General features: G+C 43.4%; 1 protein-coding gene across 1 annotated transcript in view; it reads right to left on the bottom strand.

Annotated features, from left to right (window-relative positions):
* Slc12a8 (solute carrier family 12 member 8) overlaps positions 1–21708 on the bottom strand; it is a 143180-nt gene that overhangs the window by 29621 nt on the left and 91851 nt on the right. The window contains exons 6-8 of the mRNA XM_015487285.2: positions 11507–11594; positions 9845–9932; positions 1389–1535 (exon numbers count right to left, since the gene is read on the bottom strand). Coding sequence (XP_015342771.1) covers positions 1389–1535; positions 9845–9932; positions 11507–11594 — 323 coding nt within the window. The remainder of the gene's footprint in view (positions 1–1388; positions 1536–9844; positions 9933–11506; positions 11595–21708) is intronic.

The following is a 21708-nucleotide window of genomic DNA, read 5'->3' as shown; positions in this document are numbered from 1 at the left end:
CGGTTTATATCCAAAGGACTTAAAATCAGCATACTAAGGTGACACAGCCACATCAATGTTTATAGCAGCTCAATGCACAATAGCTAAACTATGGATGCCCTTCAACAGATGAATGGATAAAGAAAATGTGGTACATACACACAATGAATATCGCTCAGCCTTAAAGAAAAATGAAATCATAGCATTTGCAGGTAAATGGATGGAATTAGAGAATATCATGCTAAGTAAAATAAGCCAATCCCAAAAAACCAAAAGTCAAATTTTTCTCTGATAAGAGGATGCTGATCCATAGTGGGGCCCCAGGGGGATAGGGAAGACTGAAGGAACTTTGGTTTGTATAGAGGGGAGTGGGGGAGGGGTGGGGCTGTGGGGATGGGAAGGACTGTAGAATGAGCAGACATTATCGCCCTATATACATGTATGCTTATACTACTGGAGTGCCAGCGCACCATGTACAGCCAGAGGAATGACAAATGGGCTCCATTTGTATATAATATGTAAAAAAGCAGCCTACTTGAAAATAAATAAAAATAAATAAATAAATAGAACAAATCCCATCATTATGTACAACTATAATATACCAATAAAAAGTGTGGAAAGAGAAAATTAAAAAAAAAAACTAAGAAAAGCAGTGACTGTAGGATGCGGCTATGGGAAAGAGAAAAACTCAACATAGGAGCAAAAATTCTTAATGTATACTTTCGACTTTTAGTTTTAAACCCTGTGTTCATTTCACCTCATAAAAAGTAAATGAAGTGGAAGAAAAATAAAATAAAAGTCATATCACTATCACACATGGAATGTAGTAGAGACGACAGTTACCTGTCCTCCCGGCCATGCTGACAAGAAGCAGATGAAGGTCAAGGAGTAAATTACAGCTGATTTTCATGTGCCCTCCCAACACAGAGGCTGGGATATCCCCCCAAGACAAAAACAAGCTAAAACTTGCAGATCATGGGGATTCTCCATGTCTATTTTTCTTTTGTCATTCCCCTAGGTTTTAGGAACATCTCTTTTGATCATCCTAACTATGACTCAACCAAACTACTCTGTGTCAGTCAAGGTTTGGGTCATGATAGTAAAGACAGCCCAGAATCCAGAGGTGTGAGAAATTCTCTTCCCTGCTGCTAGGGCCCAAGCTACTATGACTAGTTAGTTAGCTATGTTGGAGTTAAGGAGCCATGTGGTGGTGACATTTAAGACGTTCATCTAATTGGTTCTAGCCGAAGCCAGCCAGAGGACAGAGCTGAGAGAAATGACCTCTGCACTCTCATTTGTCCTACCCTAGAGAACTTGACCAGAGGCTGTAATCAGAAAAACTTAAGCAATTTATGAGTCAACATTGGGTTAACAGAAAAATCTGTTTCTCAATAAAAAGGATCACTCACCCCTTGTCCCAGACAGGCGAGTGCAGGAATCACTTTCTCCTGGGCAATGCACTGCAGGATCCGGGGAGCTCCATAGAGTCCTCCCATACAGGAGGCCAGGGACGAGATGTATAAGCCCAGAAGGAATAGGAAGCCCACTAGGGACACCTGTGTGTGAAAGCAGTTTTGTCATTGCTATAGATATAGAAATTTTGGATACTGAAATTTCTCAAAGGTCCATGTGTTGAAGGTGCAGGACACCAGGGTGGCCCTTTGGGAAGGTAGTGGGACCTTTAAGAGTGGGACCTAGTGGAAAGTCCTTTGGTCATGGGGGCTTACCCTCAAAGGGGATTGTGAAACCCCAGTCCCCTCTTCTCTCTTTTGCTTTTTTAGCTGCAAGCAGTTTTGTTCCACCACATACTCCCTGTCCTCGCCATCTGGCATCCCTACCAGAGGCCCAAAGCAATGGATGGATCCACCAGATGGTGGACTAGAACCTCTAAAACCATATGCCAAAATAAACCTTTTCTCTTCAAAGAATTGTCTCAGATATTTTGTTACAGTAAATGAAAGCTGACTCATATAATCATTCACTGCCAGACCCTGTTTCCCCTGGCACTCGCCCACCCACACTCACCTAATTATACACTATAGATTCAGCCTTTGAGTTAAAATTCCCTTTCCTAGCCCCACTCCACCTCATTCCACTATCTCAAGTGAGTCTACCGTCACATCTTATAGGGACGACATAGTGGCTCTCAAATTGAACAGGAGTCACACTTATCCACAAGGCTCATCAAAACACAGATTTCTGTCCCCACCCTTAGAGTTTCTCAATAGGTGTGAAGTGAGCTTGAGAATATGAATTTCCAGCAGGTTCCTAGGTGATACTGATGTTGGTGGACTGGGAATCACATTTTGGAGAAGCACTAGCCACTACAATGCCAGGTGGCCTCCTGACTCTAAAGATTTTCTTTCTAAATCATCCCCTAGGCCTCCACCTAGGGTTAGAGGTTAGAGTTACCTCTCTAACCTCAAATCTGATCCTAATGACCCTACTGTAAACATATCAATGGCTTGATACACAGGCCCTGCACTGTCTGTGCCCTCTTCCTCCCTACCCTGCACATAAAATCATTGGTCAGCATGATTTCTCTGCCTGCTGGAACCCTCTGTCCGCATCCCTTAATCTATCCAGTCTGTCTATTGAACTCCTAATTGAGCATCAAAACTCAGAACAACCTCCCCCCTTCAAGAGGCCATCCTCAAATCCCCTCACAACAGTGGTTGTTCCTCAGTGCCCCATGGCACCTCAACATAATGACAGAATAGTGTCCATCATTGTCTTCACCAACCTGCAGGCTTCCTTTAGGTAGGGCTTCTGTCTTGTTCACCCTTGTGTTCGTGGTGCCCAACACAGATACACAGATAAATGATGAATGAATGATACCCATGACCAATATGGCCCAAAGGCACCAACAGATAGAACAGGAGACGGCAGAGCTGTTCTCCTTGGCGTCAACTTGCAAAAGACCAGTGCTGCCTGCCCTGCAGCTGTGTCCCACACTATCCTGAACCTCTAACCCTCCTGAGCTGGATTCCTTCATGCCTACAGGGAGCCTCTCAGTTTTCTTAATTATTTGTGATACCCTCTCCATCCTACCTCACTGTAGGCACAGTGGTCGGAACTGTGTATTCAAGTGCCTCTTTGTCAACTGTTACGGATGGGTTAGAGACAATTTTCAGCTTTGTCACTTAGACCCCTCTTGAGGAAGGATCTCCATGCCCTACTTTTTTACTTCCTTGCTTCTGCAGTGCACCAGATCTGTGTTGTCAAATTACACTGCACATAAGCCCTTGGCTAGACTTATTTCCTGGCTCATAAATGATCACTAGAGTAATTTGACTGATGAATTCATCAGTCAGGATTTTTGATTGGAAAAAAGAACTGTAAAAAAAATGAATATATTTGTAGGGCACTGGAGGTTCATAGAATCATCAGGAGGCCAAAAGATCAACCTTGGAGAAAGGCAGGACCCAAGCTTGAAGGCACTCCAGTTCCTCCAACTCCTCACCAGGAAGAGTTTGGCCAGCATGCTACCAGCACCCCTGCCATCCTGCAGATGACCTCTCACCAAGTCTTTATCTTTCTCTCATTGGTACACTTGGAGCATCCAATGCCCATCCTTGGTCATTTGCCCTACCAGGACTGTCAAGGGACAGGCAAGAGAAAGTCTTGTTCTTTGGGCTTTTGAATGGGGTCTCACACCCTTCAAGACCATGCATAGGTAGAATAACTCCCAAATGGTCATGGAAGTCAGAGGCTTGCCAGATACAACTAAAGTCCACTACAGAGCAACATCCTGTCTTTAATTCAGTTGGATTGCCCTTCCCTAAATGTATTATGTCATTCTTATCCCCAGTGAATCTCACCTCTCTTCTTCAATGTCATGGGTTTCTTGGGTTTTTCTCCCTCTCGTTCATTTACCATTTTATTATTACATGAAATTGATGTCATCTGATGTTTCCCATCACTTTGTGTGCTCTGATGGCATTTTGTTATTTTTTCCCCCTGCAGGATAGGTAATGAGGCTCACGGTTTGCCTTGCCAGTGCACCAGGAGCTCCTTAAGGGTAGAAATGAATCGTGTATCTTTTCCCCCTCTGCTCAGCACCTATCACAGAGTCTGGCAAACAGGGCTCAGCAGCTGAATTAATGAGGCACATGACTTATGTGATCTGTGCCCTTGATACCTTACAAAACTGTTAGATAAACTGGTCCTGTGATTAATCCTCCATCCCCTCTGAGATGTGATCATTCATCTGTGACCTTTGTTTCTGTCTTCTCTACCAAATGCATCCTGTGTTGATTGGTTTAAAAAAAAAAAAAAGACTCAATGATGAAATTCTATCAAAAGCATTTTGAAAATTTAACTCAGTATTTCTCCACTCTGGCTTTACATAAGAATCACCCCAGAGGTTCTGATTTAATTAGTATTGAATGGGACATATTTTGTTGATTTTTAAAAAGCCTTTGAGGTGATTCTGATGTGCAGCCAGTGTGAAGGACCTCTGGGCACAGTACATCATATCTATTGTTTTTGCCTTTATAGACTTTTTCCAGAGAGGCAGGCAGGGGATCTCCTTGAATAAATTTGACTGTTTCTTACCTGAAAGGCTATACAGTTCTCCCTGGTATCCATGGGGATTAGTTACACAACACCTAGGATACTAAAACTTTATGGATGGGCTGGGGTTGTAGCTCAGTGGTAGAACACTTGCCTAGCACATGTGAGGCACTGGGTTCAATCCTCAGCCCCACATAAAAAATAAATAAATAAAATAAAGGTCTTTTGTCCATTTACAACTTTAAAAATATCCATGGATTCTCCAGTGTCTTATATAAAATGGCAGGGTATTTACATAAACCTACACACATTCTCCCACCTACTTTAATAAAATGTGAAAGATTCATATGATCCAATACACTGCCTAAATGCAGTGTAAGTGCTAGGTAAATAGACGTTATCCTATATTGTTTAGAGAAATATCTGTCCATCTTCAGGACAGATGCAATGCTTTTTCTAATGTTTTTTGATCCAGGCTAGTTAATACATGGGCATGGGGCCTGGGAACATAGAGGGCTGAATACATATTTATGTTATGTTATTTATTTATTTTCATTTAAAGCCTGTATATATACAGGGGATATAGCTCAGTTGGTATAGTGTTTGCCTCACACGCACAAAGCCCTAGGTTCCATCCCCAGCACCACCAAAAAAAGAAAAAAAAAAAAAAAAAAGCCTGTCCTCTTACTTCGAATGGGAATGAGACTCCCCAGTCGGCATCCTTCTATGTTGGGTTGACCTCAGAAAGTCTCTGAGTCTCCAACTCTGCGAGTGCGTGACACTGGTGACTTCATCTTTGGCTAGTCATCCAGAGACACACCCTGGGATTCCTCCAGAACCCTTGGGGCTGGGGAAAGATGGGGGAGTGTCCAAATACATTGCGTTTTTTATGTTCAGTTTGTCAATTGTGTTTAGAATGGCCTGTTCACTGACCACTTTTAGATATAAAACTATTATTCAGTCTCTTTCCTGAAAAATACGTGAAATATTAGTCCACACACACATAGAGAAATTATTTTTTAAAAATCCATTCTATCTCTCTCCCACCAAAATCCAATTCTGCTATTCTGACATCCATCCATTTAGGAAGAATTTTATGAGGATGGTTATATTCCTGGCATGGTGTCAGGCACAGGACCAGGCATTAGAGCTACAGTAGTAAGTCATGCGGCTTTGCTCTCAGCCCTTGCTGAACTTAATCATTTTCTCTTCATATTGTACTGAAAGTTTGCTAAAAACGCTAGTAGAGGTTGAAGTGAAAATTTATTTGAGTAGATGTGTGTCAATAGTTTTTTTTTTTAATGATGTTCTTGTGTCATATGCCTGTTTGCATTGTCAGAAAAAGCTATCTTTTCAAAATAGTACACAGGTGTGAACTACCCTAAATTCTTTGTTCAGTTAACTACTCATGAAAATAAATAATTATATCTTTCTGCTGTTGTTTTTTTTATTTCAGGTCCCATTCTGAGTTTCAGCCACTGAGGGATTCTACCAATTCACTGCTGCTCTCTTCTCTTGGTTTAAAGTCATTTGCAAGGGACTTGTTCTGCTTCATCTTGTCCCTGGGCCCCTTGATGTTGCTGAGGGTGAGTGACATCCTGAAACCCTTACAAGCCCAAATGCATTAATAAGGCAATGTCTTAATAGCCCCTGGGTTTTCTCCCATATCATGTTCCCACAGAGTCATGAGTTTTCTGATTCTCTCCTTCTCCACAGATTAACCCAATGCTGCAACTTTCAGTCCAGTTTTATCTCTCACTTGAGAGCCATTTTTCCATTAAGAGGCAAAGTCCGCTTCACTTCCTGAGAGGCAGCACTGTGTCCATGATGAGAACAGAGGACAGTCAGGCTGGGCTGGTGGCAGATACTGAGCAGAGGACTCGGACCACTCACCATCCACCAGCTCTGTCCCAGCCCCACCTTCCCATGGGCTTTCAAGGTCCCTCTTGAGCCTGTGAAGCCATGACTGCCAAATCCAGAACGGTTAGAGTTCACTGGGGGATTCCAATTTTTACAAAGATACTTTGGGGGTATTATTCCTACTTAATTTGCTCTTATTCTGCTAGTTAGCATGTCCAAGGGTTCCTAAGATACTTAGGCTTTTTAATTTGTAATAAACATCCATTTCCTGGACTATATTTAGGTTTATTTGGAAACATTGATTATTTAATTCTAAAACTGTTCTTTATAAAATTTCTTTCTCTATCACTGAATAATATTGGTATTGACTATTTTAGCTTTTTCTATTCAATTAAACATGGTGAATTTATTGAGGAGAGAGAGGAAGTCTCCCTAAAATAAATATCTCTATCTGTAAAGATATCCCCAAAAGGAGTGTGGAGAGGAGTTAAAGTTCATAAGAAAGCATGACGTTACTGAGACTTGACACCCAGGAGCAGGGAAAGAGTTCCTCTGGGGTGGGGATAAAGAGTAAAAAGACTTGGAGAAATTGGGTTTCTTTTGGGTGGGAAGCCAAATAATTAGAAATAGATCCCAGCTGGGCGTGGTGGTACACGCCTGTAATCCCAGCGGCTCTGGAGGCTGAGGCAGGAGAATCACGAGTTCAGAGCCAGCCTCAACAATTTAGTGAGGTCTGAGAAACTCAGTGAGACACTGTCTCTAAATAAAACATGAAAAGGGCTTGGTGGTTAAATGCCCCTGGGTTCAATCACTGGTATTAAAAAAAAAAAAAAAAAAAGGAAGGAAGAGGTTGGAGGAGAGATCTGAAAAGTTTTAAGAAACCCAGGAAGGATCAGATTATCTGACCAGCTGCAGATCAGTGGAAAGGAATCCAGGCAGCCTGCAGCCATTGAATAGAGGTGTTCTGGCAAAAAACACCCAAGAGAAAGAGACAGACATGCATGGAGGAGATTCATGTGAACCAGCACCAGGGGCAGTGTGTTGAGGCTGGCAGGTGTCCATGACTGAAGGTGATGCAGCACCAGACAGATGCAGTCTTCCTTCTTCAGGGCTCAGGAAAACTTAGGGATGCTGGCTCAGAACCTAGGCCATAGCTAAATGTGAACCTGAGCCGAGCAGTTATTAAAACTGCATCAGGGCACTGGGTTGTGTCTAGTAAAGCAACTACCCCTGCACCTCCTAACCTCTGCAGGTTTCACACTCTCATCTACAGGCTCTGCCCTCCAGGGACTGTTAGTAAAGTCATCTGTGGCCCAGCTTCCTGTCGGAGTGTAGGACCTGCCACTGCAGAGCCAACGAGGGACACCGGAGAACAGGAAAGGAGAAATGTAATCCTCATGTGGAGTGGCTGGCGGAGCAGCAGAGCACCCGTGTGTGGCTGTTTGGAGTTGTCCTGGTTGTTCTATTACTGTTCACTTTCTTGCTGCATCAATCCCTGTTCATGACTGAGAAGCAAGAATAGTCACTTTTTTTCATCACAGTTTTTACAGTCACCTATTCCAGGAAATGGTCTTTCTTCCTCTCCAGGACTTAAATCTCCACTGTCCACCTCAGCTTATGCTTAATAGATACAGTCCCATGGATTATGGCAGGGCCCGGTGTAGCAGGTACTGCCAACCAGCTAAGGGGTGCCCACCTGTCTCACCCATTGGGACAGTTGACATTCCAAAGAAAGTTCCCTCAGTTCGAGTGTCTATTATAGGGTGTGGGTTTCTGCCCACAAAGGCTCTAACATGCTCTCTTTGGAGATGCTTTTGTTCTATTCCTCTCATGGCCTTCCTTGGATAGGAAGCTGCCCACCCTCACACATACATTCTGAGCTTTCCCTGCAAAGATGGGGAAGGAATGTCAAACCAGATGAAAATTCATCTCTTTCTATCCAGATCCGAGTCACTAATAGTTGAAAGGAGCTCTGTGAAGGAATCCACTAGAAAGGAACAAGCTTTAGAAGCTGGCAGGGCTAGCCAGCCACTGTCAAGTTGCAGATGAACAGCAAGCAGTTCTCCCTGGTCAAACAATCCCTCCCCTTCAGCTGTTCCCTTCAATTCCTTAATGCAGGCCATGCTTTTCATTTTACCAGTGGAGAAAAGGCCTTTGGAGGTGAAACTCCAGATGGAAGGTGCATCAGATAAACATAATTGACACAGATTCTTTCCCTCAGAGCAAATCTTGTATGCAGGGGGCCCGAGGCCTTGGGTGCTACAAGGCGGGTGTCAGCTCTTCCTCTGCCTGAACTGCTTCCCCTTTCAAAACCTGCTTTCATACTAAGGTCAAGATCCCTGAAAACAAATATCACCTTTACTTCAACGTCTACATGCTCTAAAAAGAAACCTGTGCTAAGGTGGAAACTAAGCCCAAGTGCAGTTCTAAAAAGTCAGTTCAGAGACTCCTGGCCCTCTCTGAAGATCAGCTGCTTTGCAAAGCTTCACACCAAGAAAGGAAGGTACTCTCTTCTCAAACATAAGTGGCAACACTCAAGAGTTAACCACGAGAAAAACTCCCTGACTACACTTCTGGGAAAATGATGGGAATCTCAGGATCCATAGATCCTCCAGGAACTTGAGGAGAAGTAGGAATTTCAGGGGAATTTTCAGGAATATGTCTGGAAATCTTATTCTCGTGGGTTTTAATGATGCCAAATAAATGTCCTTGATGTCACATGAGCATCAGCATGCAAACAAGGCTATGGAACACAAGGAATTTGCTAATCTCCTGGCAGAGTGTGTGCCCCAGAAACAAAGACATTGCAGCCAAATCAACCCAGACTTCTGAGATTCTAGGGAAAGTCCGAAGGGTGAGGGTCCTGCCCTGCTTCCCTGTCAGGCCCTCCTAGCACTGGGCTCCTCATCTCCTCGGCCTCCCTTCTGTCCCTGTCCCTCAGCACCCACCTTGCTGCTTGTGAGCAGCTTTCTATTCATGATGGAAGGTGAAACTCTTAGCAAAAAAGAGCTCAGTGCAGCTTGCTGAGCTGGGGATTTGGAGCAACCAGATTCTTCTATTTCCGTCCTGATTTTCTTTTCTTTCTTTTTAATTTTTTTTTTTTGTAGTTGCAAATGACAGAATGCCTTTATTTTACTTGTTTATTTTTATGTGGTGCTGAGGATCGAACCCAGTGCCTCATGCATACAAGGCCAGCGCTCTGCTGCTGAGCTACAGCCCCAGCCCTCTGTCCTGATTTTCAACATGAAGAAATGTCTCCGTTATCTAGCCATGTGCACTTGTGTGTCTCTCTGGGTACTATGATCTGTTTCATGGGATCTATGAGCAGAACCTGCACCTTCTCCATCATTTCCGACTCCCCAACACTTTAGCCCTGGAGTCAAGTCTACATGAATTCCCAAGATAGAATTGCAAGGGAGAGGCCACGATTTGTTGATGGGAACAAATAAATGACCCAACAGACCAAGGCCTTTGGGTAGGACTCACCCACCTTTTCAGCTATCAGGAAGTTATAGCGAAGGGCCTCTCGGGTGCAGATGGCGCCCAGCAGGAAGGTGAAGACGATGTACAGAAACCACCTGTGAAACCCAAGAGCAGAGGGGAGCTGCCATCCGACCTGCCCAGCCCCATCCCAACACCACCCCCACCCCTCACCCCTGCCAAACTGCTCAACCTTTGCTTCCTATGGGAATCTGTCTTGAAATGAAAGAGAAAGGGCAGTCACGAAGTTGGCCTGGTGGGGCCTTTTTGTGCTGTTTCTTCTCTAGCACATTTCTTATATATAAAAAAAAAAAAGTGTCAATGTTTTGTTTCTTTCTTACATTAAAGAAGAAAAACAAAAGGGGTATTGAGGATGTAGAGGTGGGAGGCCCAGCTGGCCTCTAGGCTGCCTGAATGCAGGTCAGGGTTGACCCAAGGCCCCACATCCCGTCCTCCTGGGCAGAGGACATTGAGGTCTGCTGGTCTCTGGTCACAAATAACAGGCTGGGAAGCCAAGTGTGAAAATGCAGAACGTAGCCTGGCCCTGCCCCAAGACACCCTGTAACCCTGAATAGGTCACACAGTCCCTGAGGGTTCCTCACCCATCTGGGCACTGAGAGGACAGGCCAAAGGTTCCTCCTGGGCCTCCTAGCTGTGACCAAAACCAAGACAGCGTTCTCATGTAGAATCCTATTTCTTTTCTCCCCATCATCAACTTTCTCCCTAGTGTCATGATTATCTTCCCAATGTTGTTGCCTTATTTTGCATTATGGCCTGATACCCTGTGCCTGGCCGGTAGAAACAGTGCTACAGCAATAAGCTAAGAGCAGATTTGGTGTTTCTGAAATAGATATATAAATATTATTTAAGTATCATAGTTAAAGTAATAAAAGTGTTCTCAAGTCATGGTCATGTCTATGATCTCATTGTTTGTTTGTTTGTTTGTTTTTACATCTCCCCAGTGAAGCTTCCTTCTTGGTCCTGAGAGAAAAAGGAGATTCTGGAAGATCAGAAACAGACTCAAGGTCATCCAGCCTGCTAGTGTGGGTGGCACAATGAAAACTAAAACTCCAGAAGCCTGACAACCGAGCTGATCTCTGAGCTTCTACTAGGTGGCTCTCAATATGGTATCTCCTCCTCAGTTCATAAGGCACAAATTTATCATTATCCTTGTCTTATAGAAAAGGAAATGGAAGCTCAGAGAGCTAAGTGAATTGTCCAAAGTCTTACAGCAAATTGGCCACAGAAAACTGGGATACAAGCCCTAATCTGTCTGATTGTGAAGCTCTTCATGTGTATGTTCCTGCCAATGGTCTGAAAATTCAATGGTTTAAAAAAAAAAAAAAAAACCCAAGTTCAAAATGAGGGTGAGGAAGGGGCAGGGGCAAGGGCGAGAAGCTGAGGAAAAAGGAATGAAAGGCTTTGGCCTGTGCTCTGCATTAATGACCCCCCTCCTCCCAGCATTCCCAGGCGGGTTGGATATGCAAGGGCAGTGTCTGAGCCCACCAGACGTGAATTTTCCAGCCCAGCGGGTATTAAAAGGAGGATCGGCACATGAAATAGATTGGTCACAGTTGGGGCACTCCCAGAACAAAAGGGGCAATCCCCCCTTTTGCCTGGGGTTTTCTCTCCCACTCTCCAGCTTAGACTGATTGCCAGGAGGGAAACTTACGAGATGCCAACAGCTGCTAGGGAGCCCAGGGGGACACTGGCAGCCGGATCCCTGAGGTCGCCTCCCATGTTGAAGCCGGCCATGACTCCTAAAAGACACCCAGACAGGGGTGGGCCCCCTGGTGATGCAGTGCATTCCACGAATCACCTTCCCCAGGGCTGCCCTTCCTCTCCTCCAGGGCCCTGTCCTGGAGGCTCCCCCACATCAAGCCTTCCCTATTTGTGCAGCTTCACAAATAGGCCTCTTCTCAATCTCCCCTGGCAACTGGGGAGGCATCTGCGTGGCCATGAAAGAGACCTTTGTGGTTGAGTGACACTCAGGAGGAAATCTCCTCCAGCTACAAAGGCATCTCATTGCCCAGTACAAAGGATTGAGGGTGAGGGAGGTGTCTTGCAAGTCACACAAAGGTCCCTGTACTGCATGCTGAGCCCTGCCTTTCCAGCTGGGACAGTGCCCTGGAGTGGCTCAGCAGCAGCAAAAGGCCTGGCAGACCTCTGTCTGGCAGATTTCCTTGCCTCGGATGCCTACTGATTACACTAGGGATTCAAGCATACTTGGGGTCAGATACCTCTAATAGTTAGGACCAGAGACCATGTTCAAAGCTCCTGAGCTACCAGAGGGCTCTAAACAAACTCCAAAAACCAATCCTGATGCTGCCAACATGGTACCATCTTTTCCATATCACCTATAGACCCCAAGAACACTGATGAAAATGAATTGATCCATTACAGTGAAGGACCAACAGCTGAGTCGGCAGTCAAGGATGTTGTCTCTTCACCTATGTGAAAACAACAAAATGGTGTGTTCTGAACATGGAATGAGGGCCCAGGCAATAGCACTCGGAAACTCAATGAAGTGGGCCAGGAAACCTCACAGGGGTGGAGGGTGCACCTCCAGTGTGACCTAAAAAGAGGGGTTGAATGGGCTTAGGGTCAACAAGGATCCCACACTGTCATTCTGGATTTATGAACACTCCCAACCTGACAGGGCCTGTGATAAGTGCCTTACATGTATTTTTGTCTTGTGTAATCCTCAAAACAATCACTTCAGAAAGGTCAAGAATTATTTCCTCATTTTATAGAAAAGTCCTCGAATGGGGTCATTAAAAAAGACTAGGTCACGTTTACTAAGTGGCAAGAGTAGGATTCGGTCACCGTCTAACTCTGAAAATTAAGCTTTCACTTGCTTCTGCTGAAATGCTTCATGGAATCCAAGTGAAGCAGAGTGAAGTCAAAGCTTGGGGTAGAGAGTTACAGTGGAGCTATGTCAAAGAGAACCCTATATGTTGGACCAAGGCTGGGGCCTGCATATACTTTGACCCAGGATCAGTACCACTAGGATTTTATCCAAAGAAAATTAGTCGAGGATATGAGTAAAGCTTTAGTACAAAATTTATAAACACGTGTTTGGAGTGAAGATTAGAAACAACCTAACGTCTAAAAATAAAAGGTTGCCTAAATAAACGTCTCAACAAATACCAGGTCTGGAATATTGTCGGGGATATGCTGTGACATGCAAAGATATTTAAAGCTATTGTTTAGTTTTAAGAGGCATGTTAGAGAGAAAACATATGTTAGGGTCCCATTGCTGTGAAGGAACAGAGAGAAGCATAGAAGGAGCTAGAATGTGTTTCTCAATGTCAACAATGTTATTTCTGGGTGATGGAAGAAGAGATTTTTTTTTATTGGATTGTTTATATTTTTTCTTAAATTTCTACAGTGATCTTTTTGAAGTGTGCGGAAAAGGATGCTTAAAAGGTTCATTTGTCTAAAATGGCCTGGTAAGTGCATTTTCTTTCCATTCATTCCCCTCTCGCATGATCCTATTAACAGGGTAGTGAAGGGGGACAAGGAATAAATGCCCATATGCAAAGAGAATGGCATCCATGCAGATGAAAGGCCTCCATAAATTTCTTGGACACAGAAGATGACAGAGTGAAAGGGACGGAAAAGAGTGCCTGGCAAGGCTTCTCTTGGGGCTCTCAATACACTGCCTGAAGACAACCAGGGCTGCCAGGTAGATGTCGCATCCTAGACGGGGCCTGCTCAGGAATCTGTCCTCCCCACCCCAGCAGGGAAACAGACCTAAACACCCTGTGGCAGGGGAATCCGTGCCAACCACCAAGGATGGCCAGATGTGTGATGAAAACCAGCAACCAATAAACAAATACCTGCAAAAATAGGGAAGAAACAACTTAAATCAGGATACGGAGAGAATTTTGAAGAAAACACTGATTAATAACTCCAGATACATCCCAGAAAATATTCTACCTATAAAATAAAATGCAATGAGGAAGCTGGGCATGGTGGGGCACATCTGTAATCCCAGCAACTCAGGAGCCTGAGGCAGGAGGATCACAGGTTGAAAGCCAGCCTCAGAAACTTTGTAAGGCCCTAAGCAACTTAGCAAGGGCCTGCCTTAAAATAAAAAATAAAAAAGGCTGGGGGTGTAGCTCAGTGGCTAAGCACCCCTGGGTTCAATCCCCAATGCTTCCTCACCAAAAAAAAAAAAAAATGCTATAAAAAAAAATCCCACTAGAAAAAAACATTTAGAAATTAAAAATATTAAAAATGCAATTAATATGAAGGATAAAATTAAGTAAGATGAAGAAAGTAGAAAATTTGAGTGAATTCAGACAGAAATCTTACAGTCACAATAGCCAACTAATATGAGATTCAGAAAACAAATACAAATAACCAGGTAGGTGACAGAAGTAAATGTCCCTAAACCAAAGAAGACACAAGTCTTCAGACTGAAATATCCCACTGAGAACCCTGCACAAAGAACTAAATTAAAAAAAAATCACACCTATATGTTATTCACTGTGAAATTTCAGGAGAAATCCTAAAGGCTGCCAAATGTAACAACTGAACACTCACACAGTGTTATGGCTTGGATTTTAAGAATTAAAGGCTTGGTCTCCAGTTGATGTCACTATTAAGAGTTGGTAGAACCCTTTACCATGTGGAGCTTGGTGAGAGGAAGTGAGGTCACTGGGGGTGTGCCCTTAGAGACCCTGCCTCTCATTTCCTAGCTGCCATAATGTAAGCAGCTTTGCCTCACCACACACCACCTGCCATGATGTGCTACCCACCACAGGACCACAGTGCTAGGAACAAGTGACCATGACCTCTGAAGCCATGAGCCAAATAAATCTTTCCTCTTTTTGTTTCTCTCAGGTGTCTTCCTACCACGACTGAAGGCTCTCTGACACACATAAAATCTAACCCTGCACTGGCATCGGACTTCTCCCCTGCAACACTGAATGCTGGAAAACACAGGAGCACCAACTTAAAAATTTTGAGGGAAAATTTTTTTTTTTTTGAATTTTGAATTTTGGCCAGATTACCAAATAAGTGAAAGTTAAGCATATAAGAGTCCAGAAACTTTATCTCCCCCATATCTTTTCTGAAGAAGCTACAGAAGTGCATACTCGAGCAAAATGAAGACAGAAACCATGAGAAGAGAAAACACAACATTCAGAAATAGTGGTGATAACTCAGTGCTGAAGTAAAATCCCAGAATGACAGCTGGACAGCAGAAAAAGAAGCAGGGGTTGGAGCAAAATGATGGACACCCCGGGAGGGAGGCTTCCGGATAGGAAATGTACTCAACAAAAGAGGCCATCTATTAACACACTGAATGATTTTAAGGGATACACTGACTACTTGTTTTAGCAACAAGAAAAAAGAAAACTTATTAAAACCCCAGGAAGCCAGGTGCTGGAGTGCATGCCAAAACCCCAGTGATTTCAGAGGCTGAGGCAGAATGATCACAAGTTTGAGGACAGCCTTGGAAAGTTAGTGAGACCCTGTCTAAAAATATAAGGTGGGGGATAGGGATATAGTTCAGTAATAAGGGCACCCATGGGTCCAATCTCCAGTACCTTAAAAAAAAATAAAAAGAAAAAGAAATTATAGGAAAAGTGAACAAGAAAGTTAAGTCAAGGTCTAAATATAAAGCAAACTAGAACATGAGATGATCCTAACTCATAAAAGCTAACAAACATTAACCCATTTGGCCATGATATTGGAAACATTCTCCCTAAATGGCACAAGGACCACATCAAAATCACAGGGAGGAATGGAATTCTTTACCTTATTACTTTTTTTTTTTTTTTTTGGATTAAACCCAGGGTCACTTAACTACTGAGCCACATCCCTAACCCTTTTTAAAAATATTTTATTTAGAGACAGGGTTTCACTGAGTTGCTTAGGGCCTCACTAAATTGCTGAGGCTGGCTTTGAACTTGCAATCCTCTTGCCTCAGCCTCCAGAGCCACTGAAATCACAGGTGTGTGCCACCACACCCTGCTTTCCCCACTACTTGGCTCCTCAGTGAACAGGGTCATAAAGTACGTGTTAATTGGTTTTAACTTCAGAAATTGACCTATAGACAGTATAGAGGACATGACTATAGTTATAAAGCAGAATTTGAATATTAGCTACATTGACTTTGTAAAAATCAGGATATAGTTAACTGATATTAGGAAGTGAAAAGAAGCAAATGAAGTAGAAGGAATTAAAAACAAACCTAAAATCTTTCACAGAGCAATGTGAGGGAAAATAACGCCCCATGATGGTCTCTCAGAAAGATTTAATGGCTGTTGTGTCACAAACTGAAATTAATCCAATAAGAAAACCTGAAAGTGCTTCAAGCAATGCCTTGGACTAGCCATTAAATTTGTTAGGTAGACAAGGAAAACACTAACGAACATTTATATACCTGTTACAATGAATTTAAACTGAACTCTGTACTTATGATGTATCTTGTCATCACGAATTTGAGTTTCTAAGTGTTTACTAAGGAGAGCAAAGACATTTCCAATATTTCATAGTTCCAAAGACTTAACTTACAACCTTAAGACAAAATGGTTAATAGGTGGAGGGTGGGAAGTGGGTGTATAACTGTGTGTGTTCACTTAAAGTTGTAAATAACATTTTTCACAATTTTGGACCACTTACTTGTGAACAATCAAACTTGTTGTTTTCCTGATATTGCTCTAAAAGCTCAAATATTAAAAGATGATGCAGATTCCCTTAAAATGAGGACAGTAACTAAAGCATTCCTTAAATATAAAAATATTGTACAAATAAGATAAAATGACTATTATCAGTCTTAAAATACAAGACAGAATCTCTCCTTCCCAACAATAAGGAGTGGAGGAATGAAGCCTAGAATTAATAAAATAACAGAGATTTAAATATGTTATTTAAAGTTATCAGGGTAACCAACAAAATAACTAAGAACAAAGATGTAACTGTCAAAAATTGGGGAGTGGATGGGGAGCATGTAAGTAAGCTAAACTCCACACTTCCTAGTACGGGGTCAATGTACAATGTCTGGCTTTGACTAATCAATCAGGTGACAGGTATAATTGTATTGTTCTGTGATATACAATTAACTCTTTTTAAATTTTTTAAAATATTTATTTTAGTTGTAGTTAGACATAATAGGTTTATTTTATTTATTTATATGTGGTACTGAGGATCAAACCCAGGGCCTCACATGTGCTAGGCAAGTGCTCTACCACTGAGCCACAACCCCAGCCCACAATTAACCCTTAAAGTACTGAAAATGATTAAAAGTGGTTGCCGCTCAACCTAGGTGCCCTTCAACAGATGAATAGATAAAGAAATTGTGGTATATATACACAATGGAATATTACCCAGCCTTAAAGAAGAATGAAATTATGCCATTTGCCAGTAAATGGGTGAATTTGGAGGGAAATAAGTCAATCCCAAAGCCAAATGTTTTCTCTGATATGCAGATGCTAATTCACAATGAGGGGGTGGTGAAGAATAGAGGTACTTTGGATTAGACAGAAGGGAGTGATGGGAAGGGAGGGAATAAGGGGGTATGAATGCTAGTAGAATGAATTGGACATTATTACCCTATATACACATATAATTACATGACCAATGTAACTCTACATCATGTACAACCAGACGAATAAGTCATACCCCACTTACGTATGATGTGTCAAAATGCATTCTACTCTCATGTATAACTGATTAGAACAAATTTTTAAATTAAAAAAAATTAAAATAAAAACAAACAAACAAAAATGGGTTGCCCTTATGGATGGATATTTCAGGTGTAAGAGGCAGGTATGAGGCCTGGAGTTGTAGCTCAGTGGTAGAGCAGTTGCCTAGCAAGCATGAGGCACTGGGCTCAATCCTCTGTACCACATAAAAAATAAATAAATAAAGGCATTGTGTCCGTCTACAACTAAAAAAAAAAGAGAGACAGATATGAGAATACTGTCTTGTACTATAGCTCCTATACTGAGATATATATTAATAGATAGATCGGTAGATGGATATACACACACACATATAGGGAGAGATTTTTTGGTGTGGTTTTTTTTTTTTTTCAGTCATGTATATTTTTGGATCCAAAAACAAGGAATGCTATGCCCAGGACCTGCCCTAGTCTCACCAGAGCTCTGGGGCCAGGTCCTATTGCCTATGCTCTGCTCAAGGTTAGGAGCCCCACACTTTGCTGCCAAATAAACCTGATGTCCAGGGTTTCCCAAGCTTCAGCTCCATCCATTGCCACCACCCCTTCCTGGACCTCCCAAATTCTGATCCCCTGCAAGGGACCCATAGCACCAGGTTGACTGGGTGCTGTGTCTCCCCTGGCAGGCCACATTGCCTCCCACCCCTTCCAGGGACTCATCCTTCCCCCAGACCCTGGCAAATGTTTATCCATTGATCCAGCTTTGTATGATTACATACCACTCTTTATTTCTTGCCATTTTAGTACATCCTGCAGTTTTTCATGTTCTTTTGGTAATTTCTTGTTTGTTTGTGATACTAGGCATTGAACCCAGGGGCACTCTACAACAGAGCTATGTCCCCAGCCATGACATGTCATTTTGTACACTTTCCTTCAGAGCGTTTGTGAAAGTTAATTCATGAAGACCATGAGGGAAAGGAAAAAAAAAAAAAAGAAAGAAAGTGAACCCAGGGGCTCGTGCTGACACAGGTCAAAGTGGAGGTCAGGCACCCTGCTCTCTAGAGGACCAGATGTGAAAGTGTGAGGCAAGTGCTCTGCTTCTGACATCACAGCCCTTTTTATTTTTTATTTTGAGAAAGGCTCTTGCTACATCACCCTGGCTGGCCTTGAACTTACGGTCCTCCTGCCTCAGCCTCCCTCGTAGCTGATGATTATAGGAGTGCACCACCTGGCCGGGTTATATATATATATACACTTCTACCAAGGAAAGTGACTGATTCACCCTAATTGCTTCCTGCTTCTAAACAGGCTCTGTATTCATAACAAACGCCCTTTCCTCCTCCCCCACATCCTTCCCACAGGCCCTCCGGGCTGGCCCAAGTAGAATACTAGCTGGAATCCTGGGCAGTGGGAGGAGAAAGGACTGACACCTACACAGGAATGAGCCAACCCAAATAGGACCACAAAGTGACCGTTGAGACAAAGCAGAGAAGCCAGAAAGTAGATAATGAGAATCACAGACACAGAGACCCAGAGACAAGGAGATGGAGGCAGCTCAGACTCCAGAAGGGAAGCTTTCTGGGTGTGTCCTGGGGGGCCAAGGAGGGTAACTGTGTCTCTGCTGGCAAAGTGCACACGTGGTAAGGGGGCTTGCAACTGGCGGCTGTCACTTCCAGAATTCTACCCTTGTACTACTTCACAATTCTTGAGCAGATGTTCTCTAGTTCCAGTGAATTATAAATGTCTTGCCAGCTAGATCTAGAAAAAATTATTTTGATTTAGTGTGTGTTTGCCTGTCCTTGCTAAGTGTTTCAGAGATGCTTTGCTTTCTTTCAGCTTCCGGTGCAATTTTAAAATATCATCAATGACGTTAGAACTAGATTTAGACGTGGTGCGTAGAACAAAACAGATACCCTAGCATTAGTGTCCAGATGTCTTACAAAGATTTTATTTTTTAAAAGTTTCCCAACTGCTAGGTCTGGTGGTGCTGTAATTCCAGCAACTCAGGAGGCTGAGGCAGGAGGATTGCAAGTTTGAGGCCAGCCTCAGCAACTTAGTTAAACCCTGTCAAAATAAAATTTAAAAAGACTGGGGAGGGGCTGGGATTGTGGCTTAGTGGTACAGCGCCTGCCTAGCACATGCGTGGCCCTGGGTTCGATCCTCAGCACCACATAAAAATAAATTAATTAAATAAAGGTATTAAAAAGTAAAAAAAAAATGGACTAGGGAAGTTGCTCAGTGGTAGACTGCTTGCCTTGCATGAATGAGTTCCTGAGTTCAAGTAACAATAATCATTATTATAGGTATTTAGAATAAATACGTATAACTTAAAATTATAAGTTAATTCTATAAATAAAATTACAAAAACAAGCATTATGATAATTATGAAGCTTCCTTCCTTTCTCCAGCTCCTGCTTACAAATCCATCAGAATGAAGTGAAGCTTGCCCCATCCTCAGGTTGTCCTTTCTTGGTCTATTTCTTAAACCAGGGATCCCCATTCTGGTTCAACAGGTTCTTGTCCTCTTGCTGACAAGACATATAACTTGTGAGGAGACCCAGGGGATGGCTTGGGAGGACAGGAGTAGGGGACTACGTGGGGTCAGCACTATGGCCTGGGGGGTGGAGGGGAGTGACCTCTGGGCACCTGACCCAGAGCAAGGGGCCATGGGGCTGAGGGTGCTGCAGACAGCAATCTGAGATGCCCAGCAGAGCTTCCCAGGGTGTGTATGTGAGCAGGAGGGGAGTCAGGCTTAAAAGATCAAAGGGCATCACAGAAATCACAGGAATCTTGACAAGGAAAGGTGGCTAGGGACACTCTGGCAAAAGCTGTTGGTTTCTCATCACATTTTTGTTGTTGTTGTTGTTGGGTGTGGTCAACCACAGACCCACGTGCTTGCTGCCTGTGGCCAAAGAGGCTCTGATCCCTTCCAGTAAGAGTTTGGGATCTGGGGACAAGGGTTATGTGACTTCACACAACTGGTATTTTTCTCAGTGAATTTCCATTTCCTAGTTCCTCCATGGACCAGGTCCTGGTCCCCTGGAGTGGCTGCATTTGTAAGGGTGTGTTTGTGAAAATCCTGTAGGGAGAGATGTTTGTTTTCCAGTGAAAGTTTGGTGGTGTAGCTTGGAGAAGGAAAGTGCTTTGAGAAACAAAGCAAAGGCAGTCGAGGCCAAAGTCCCACCCCTACCCCTGAAGCCACCACACAGTGTGGTAGAGCCCAGCGCAGTGAGGACAAGAGGTTGTTCTGCATCAACCCAGAGCGGCCACCAGCACCTAATCTTCAGCTGCTCTTCGGAAGTCTCCTGCCTTTGGCATAAAATGTCTGAAGTAACTTAAGTCATCTGTCCTGGGGTGGCGGGGGCAGAAGTGTCTGTTCTTCAAAACCTCTCTCCCCTCTCCACTGCCGGGAGGTTCTCTTGTTCCAGAAGAGGATGGCGTTGGAGGAAGCCCCAGCCATGACTCACTCACCGCTAATCCTAGGCGCATCTATCACCATGGAAACTGCCAATCATCCATGCTTTTCATAGCTCAACCAAACATCTGCCAGGGGGAAACAAGTGGTACAAATCATCCATCCTGCCTACCATGTTTACATTGGGGTCCTGGTAAACAGAGAGAACCAGGGGAGGGCAACCCCCACAGCAGACAATAGCCCAACTCCACTCACTAATTAGCTGGTGACCTTTATCAGGTCCTCCTAAGCCGCTCTGTGCCCCTCCTTCCCCAGTTGGTAAAGGGAAGGATCAGTGATTCTCAACCTGATTGGGCTGACAGGGAATGGGAGGGCAGGAAAACCCATCCCTCAAGAGGGGCGAGCTGAAGAAGACTGTGTAGTGACAGCCTATTCAGTATTATAATATTTGGAATATTACAAAGTAAAACTTTCATAACTTAAACCACACACAAAAAAATAAATCTTGACTAATATTCTTAGGTAGCAATTATTCTCAAACGCACCCATCCCTGGGGCAGAATCTTCGGTGTCTCTGAGGTTTCTGATAATGATTATCAATAAGGAATATGGGTTGGGGGGTGTGGTGGGGCACGGCTGTAATCCCAGCAACAGGGGAGGCTGAGGCAGGAGGATCACAAGTTCAAAGCCAGCCTCAGTAGCAAGGTCCTAAGCAACTTAGCAAGACTCTGTCTCAAAATATAAAATAGAAAGGGCTGGGGATGTGGCTCAATAATTAAACACCCCTGGGTTCAATCCCCAGTACAAAAAAAAAAAAAAAAAAAAA

The sequence above is a fragment of the Marmota marmota genome, unplaced genomic scaffold (genome assembly GCF_001458135.2).
Source record: "Marmota marmota marmota unplaced genomic scaffold, marMar, whole genome shotgun sequence".
Taxonomy (NCBI): domain Eukaryota; kingdom Metazoa; phylum Chordata; class Mammalia; order Rodentia; family Sciuridae; genus Marmota; species Marmota marmota.
This window is presented reverse-complemented; position numbering and strand designations above follow the sequence as displayed.